Source organism: Cydia strobilella, chromosome 14, assembly GCF_947568885.1.
Source record: "Cydia strobilella chromosome 14, ilCydStro3.1, whole genome shotgun sequence".
Classification (NCBI taxonomy): domain Eukaryota; kingdom Metazoa; phylum Arthropoda; class Insecta; order Lepidoptera; family Tortricidae; genus Cydia; species Cydia strobilella.
This window is the reverse complement of record NC_086054.1, coordinates 3,701,588-3,707,710: the sequence shown is the minus strand read 5'-3', so window position 1 is coordinate 3,707,710 and position 6,123 is coordinate 3,701,588. Positions and strand designations below refer to the sequence as shown.

General features: G+C 40.7%; 1 protein-coding gene across 1 annotated transcript; it reads right to left on the bottom strand.

The window, feature by feature from the left end:
- Positions 1-264: 264 nt before the first annotated feature.
- LOC134747061 (uncharacterized) lies at positions 265-3,121 on the bottom strand. Its single transcript, XM_063681630.1, has 2 exons — positions 1,318-3,121; positions 265-778 (listed from the first exon to the last, which is right to left on the bottom strand). The coding sequence occupies exons 1-2, from the start codon at positions 2,699-2,701 to the stop codon at positions 336-338; spliced, it is 1,827 nt and encodes a 608-aa protein (XP_063537700.1). The 5' UTR covers positions 2,702-3,121; the 3' UTR covers positions 265-335.
- Between the last annotated feature and the right edge of the window lie 3,002 nt (positions 3,122-6,123).

Here is a 6,123-nt window from a genome sequence, read left to right as displayed (position 1 = left end):
AATTAAAATTAATGTTTGGGAGATTAGCGATTCAGGAGGTCTCAGGAACAGCAGGCGGGGCTCTTCAATGACGGCTTCTTATTTTGATTTTACAAAATTGTTTTTATTTTAAATTAATTAAATGCAAATTTACAGTGGTTGAAAGTAAGGCGATTTTTATATAAAAATGCAAATAATCGCGTGAGCGGCTTGTGTGTCGTGCCGTGTAGATGGTAAAGTGTAGGGCTATCGCCGCGCTCCCGCGCGGCCGTGGTTGGAACTCCGCCTCTTCTTGGGAAGCCCGCTAGGTGGCGTTAGGCCCGCGAACATGCCCCCGGCCTTGAAAGCACCCGCTTTCAAAGTGATTGTGGTGATGTGGATGGGGCTGGCGCAGCTTCACTCTCTGGCGGCATCAAGAGAGGGCAAAGCTTGGTAAAAGCCCTGCGTATGACCCCGCTCGCTGTTTTTACGTCAGCGACGCGGGAAACTCTGTCGTGGCCTGTGAACAGAGCTACCACCCGTCCCAAACGCCATTTGAGGGGTGGTAGATTATCTTCTTTGACCAGAACTAAGGAGTTGTGAACGATATCCTGGCCGTGCGTCTGCCATTTCGTTCTGGTCTGCAGCTCAGAAATGTATTGTTTCGACCATCGCTGCCAAAAGTGTTGTCGCATTTTCTCCAGCATCTCGTAGCGTGGGAGCCGGTCCGTCTCTGCCGTCAAGTCCTTGCAGGGCGGCGCTGTCAGCGGTCGGCCAATAAGGAAATGAGCTGGGGTTAATGCGGAAAGGTCGTTTGGGTCTGTGGAAAGAGGATGCATGGGTCTGGAATTCAGTAGGGCCTCGGACTGAGCCAAAATCGTGCTAAATTCCTCAAAAGTTAAATTCGCGTTGCCAATAACGCGCTTCAGGTGATATTTGCAAGACTGTACAGCTCTCTCACACAAACCTGACATATGTGGAGCATAAGGGGGATTAAAATGCAAATTAATGTTATCATTAGCGGCACACTCAATGATATTATCCGCGTTGCCTTGTAGGAACGATGAAAGTTCTTTCATTGCCCCTACAAAGCACCGGCCATTGTCCGAATATATGACGTTAAGCTTACCACGGCGCGAAATAAAGCGTTTAAGTGCGAGTAGGTATCCTTCGGTACTAAGACTTGTGACCAAATCAAGATACACCGCGCGCGTCGTGAAGCATACTATCAGACAGATGTAAGCCTTTTGAGGCTTCGCTCCCCTACCCCTACGGTTAAGTACATATACTGGCCCCGCGTAGTCTACCCGCAGCTCATAAAGGCGAACCCGGGTTCCAAACGTAGTGAAGGTAAGTTACCCATAATAGGCGCGAACGTCTTCGCCTTCATGCGAATGCAGGTTACACAGGTGCGTACCACTCGCTTTGCTAAATTAGTGCCTCCGAGAGGCCACCAGCAGTCTTTGATAGTAGCAAGCAGGAGACTAGGAGGCGCATGCAGTAATCGTATGTGCTCACTTTGAAACAATAGCTGTGTGAAACGATGTTTCGAACAAAGCAAAATCGGATGTTTTTTGTCGTATGAAAAACTAGTCGCATTACTAATACGACCACCGACCCTTATTAGTTTATCTGTGTCTAAAAAGACATTTAATTTATTAATACCGCGCGTGTGTTTAACAGGTAAGTTATTTATCATCTTATCATACTCAACAGGAAAAGATTTCATTTGCGAAAGACGCGCCAGATGTTGCATCGATGCATTCAATTCGTCAACAGTCAGCGGGCCAGTTTTACGATTTATTTTGTTTGTAATGCGTGTGTTGTTTATAAATCGCAAAACATAAGCACCCGCGCGCCGTAAGCGGTTAAAAGACGAAAACCTGTCGAATTCGAATACATCGGTGTTAATTTGGCTTATCATACTAATTGTATTTGTTTTTATTTCAGGTAAATCGTCCGGTATTATTTGCGAAGTGCGAGATAAAGTACTAGGTAACCAGTCGGATTCCGGTTCATGCAAAAAGGGCGGTCCATTGAACCAGAACGAATTATCAATAAGCGCGTCAAGTTCAAGGCCGCGGCTAACTAAATCAGCTGCGTTATTTTTGCTACTTACATGTAACCACTGCGCGCTCCCGGTTAACTCGTTTATCTCCGACACTCTGTTTTGAACAAAAGTTTTAAGCGTGTGGGGTGACATTCGGACCCACCCAAGAACAATTGTGCTATCACACCAAAAATACACAGAATCGAACTTCACTTTAAGCGATTTAATTACTTTCGAGTACAGCCTAGCAGCTAACAGCGCGCCTAATAATTCAAGTTTCGCGATACTGACGGATTTCAAGGGAGCGACCTTACTCTTCGAACACAACAGATGCACTGTTATGACCTCATTATTATTTCCCGAAAGCGTACGTACATATGCACAGGCTCCATAGGCCGCTTGACTAGCATCACAAAAAAAGTGCAGCTGTGTGCAATGCGCAGACGCATTCATTACATAACGAGGAATGCGGAGGCTATGTATGTGTTGTGTATGTATGAGTATGTATCTACGCCAGGCTGATGCGACATCCTCAGGCACTTCCGAGTCCCAATCTAAGCGGCAAAGCCATAGTTTTTGGAGTAACATTTTGGCAATAATTATGGCCGGCGAAAGTAGCCCGAGAGGGTCATACATTTGTGAAATTACAGATAATATTTTGCGTTTTGTTATCGGTTCGTTATTATTATCCATTTGTATTTTTGCCGTGTAATAAAATTCGTCAGTGTTGTTAGTCCATCCTAAGCCGAGTGTTTTACTTTGACAGTTGTCGCCTAAACATAATTCGCGTGACGTAATTTTTGACGAGGAAAATTCCGAAACGTCAAAGTTAAACACCCATTTTCGGAGTGGGAAACAACCTGACTGCAGTACGTCGGTGACCTTTTCACAGATATCAATTAAAGCGTGTTTATCATTATTTCCTGTAATTAGGTCATCCACGTAACAGTCTTCCAATATAGTACGAGAGACCGCTTCGTCTGCACATTCCTTTGCCAGCTGATTGAGACAGCGGATGGCTAAAAAGGCCCCAGAAGAAGTACCGAAAGTTACCGTATTAAGTTGGTAAACATTTAGCGGCGCCGAAGGGTTCTCTCGCCACAATTGAAACGAAACTCACCAGTTATTTTGCTATAATAATTTATTTCTCCAACATTAACTTATCAACACTATCAACAGTAATACCTTCTTATAACTACACTTCACAATCCCACCACAACCTCGTCAGTCCACCATTAACTTCTTTCTGTCTGTTCCAATCCAGCCGTTTTACATTATTCTTAAGTACCCTCCTTTTATTTTTTTATTTTTAACCACAAAGAAGGAAGCACGATACCAGTGTTACCACATTAAATTTATCAATTACCTACATAATCAAATAAATATTTAAAAATCATGACACTCGGCCATCCGGCACCGTGCTGCCTCCTGGCGCACGATATCGTTCTTAATTAAAAATCATGACACTGCTCTGAATTAACATTGTACCAGAGAAAAAAAATTACAAAAACATTTCTGTTCTTAAGGAACACTACCTATATACTATATATATAATAACTTACAATTAGTCATGAAAACACAATTTTAATTATATTTCTCGATATATTCAACAGTCATATTTTTATATATTTTATACATTTATAACACTATTTTTTTTAATCAAATTTACGATTAAGAACCTTGTATGGAGATTAATAATAATAATTGTTAGTTACTATCGCTACTATCGTTATCTAGGCTTTCATCACTGTCGTGTAATTCAAGAGTATCGATATGTATCCATGGTTTAATCGTGTCCATTGCTGTGATGGTCGTATAGAGTTTACCTTTTATGCTAAACCCTGGAACATCTGCTATCCTATATCGATCGTTTCCAAGTATTTCTGTTATTTTTTTAAGGGCCTTTATATTTGGATAACAATTGTACTTTTTCCGTTGTTTTCAAAATTATTTTGCGAAATGTTTACTTAATCCCCTACGGTATAAGTAACACGTATCTTATTTTTATCATCTCTCTCTCGTCTATGCGGTTTTGCAGCTGGCAGTACACACTAACCGCTTGTGCTGTCGGTACTTGTGTGTTGAACTGAATTTTAGTTATATTTGATTTTTGTATATTTAATTTTTATAAGTGAGAACCTGTAATTGGCTCTGTAATTCTATTGTAGCTTTAAAAATGTTTATAGCTGTAAGTTTTCCATGTATGAAATAAAAAAATAAAAAATAAAAATAAATCATCTCAATTTCATTTTTGTTTGTTCTTTGTCAATATGACGATTCAACGGAGCCACGCCGTTCTGTCGCCAACATAGTGTTTAGTTTTTAAGTTTATGAAATCTATATGTATATTAGTCTGTAAGGTATATGTAATATGGGTCTTGTTGCCCGAATTAAATTTTTAAAATAAGTAAATAATAATATTGACGCTGAGCTATTAACGTTGTTTTGTATATCAAGTTTATTTGTCAAACTATCGCGCATTTTCAATCCAAACATTGCTTCAGATTGGGTTTTCGTGTGGATACATTAATCGTATTTTTATTAATGTCCCATTGAATTTTTCCTAGGCACTTGTCCCAGTCACGCTCATGGCCAAAAGAGTCCTGTGCAGCTAGCGAACTAACGGATCGTTTGGTTAAATATCTCTGCCTGGCCATTAGCTCTAACAAGCAACTGCAAGGTCTCGTTGTCATTATGAATGTGATTTTCTTTAGGAGCAATATTAATATATAATATTAGAAGGCCAGACTTGTATGGTCCTTAAGAGCGGTGAGACCCAGCAGTTCCGTCAAAGATAGCCCAACTATCAAAGGGGTATTCATCCATTCATCATCTACGACTGAAACCTTAACCGATGCCTTGATTTCATCAACTTTTAAACTAACTCGCGACTTTATAATTAGGCACTACTGCATTTGGGCCGAATCCGTTTATTACCGGTACATTATCAAAACTCTTTGCCAGTCCTAAATTTCCTGCGTTACTTTTTCTCATTATCGTTATTTCGCTACAAAAATCAACCTATGCTGCAAAGCTCTGATCGTTACATAAAAATTTGGTTTGTAACATTGATTTTTAAATTTTCTTTTCACCTGTACTATCGGCTCGCTTTATGTTATCATTTACATTCAATGGATCAAGCTTACAATTATCAAGATCATGCCCCACCCTGTTGCAACGCCTGCACCTTATTTGCGGCTTTGTACACTTAAAGTAGGGATGACCTTAAGAATGACAATTAAAACATGTGATCGTGCTAGAAAATATACCAGATTTAGCATTACTCGTTGTATTATCCTTTTCTGTATTATTATCGTCTCGAATTTTACTAGTGGATGGTTGATTAAATGGTTGTGTCCTTTGTGAACTTAAGTAATTAAGTAAGTCTTCGGGTTCAGAGCAGTTTAACGCTTGAGCACCATTTCGAATTGATTTATCTGTGACTCCATAAATAATGCATTCCACTGCCTTTTTACCTTGGATCTCACAACGAGTAAGCAGACTAAGCTTATCATAAAAGTATTCCCTCAGATTTTCATCATTACGAGAAGTCCGGCCTATCATCTCTTCTAAAAGCCTCCCATAGTTTTCTTCACTTGGGAAGCCTTTTTTTTTCAATTTACATTGCCACTCTTCCCAACTGTAAACTACTGTGGGCAGGGCCTCAAACCATTTTCTTGCTAAGCCAGCGAGTTTCTGAAGTGAGAAGTGAATAACTTGCCTCTCATCCCATTTATATATTTGTGAACATTCATTGACTTTTCTTAGCCAGCAGTCAATGGTTTGGGTCCTGTTAGAAGGATTGAATTCCGGGACCACATTATTCATGTTACTATTACCTAGGCTAGGTAGTATGCTATCCTCTGTTTTCCAAGTCAGGAACATATCCAGCACCTTTTCCGTTGACAACCTACTATAATTCTTGCGTTGCTGGACTGGACTTCTCCTTCGCTTACTCTTACGCTGCTTCCTTTGTGCGTGGTCGTCTGATGAGCTCGGCAAAGAAGATCGACTCCGTCTCCGCTTGGCCTTCCTTCTTGACCGTCGCCGCTTAGGGGGCGTGCCTGGCGGTGAGCCGCCTTCATCTTCTGTAACCATTGTACTTAAAACCTGCA

Excerpts from the sequence above, each read along its gene's own strand:
- LOC134747061 (XM_063681630.1), bottom strand. The coding sequence starts at position 2,701 with ATGGATAATAATAACGAACCGATAACAAAACGCAAAATATTATCTGTA. Across the intron at positions 779-1,317 it reads GACGTTCGCGCCTATTATGG|ACCCAAACGACCTTTCCGCA; the intron begins GTAACTTACCTT and ends CTCTTTCCACAG.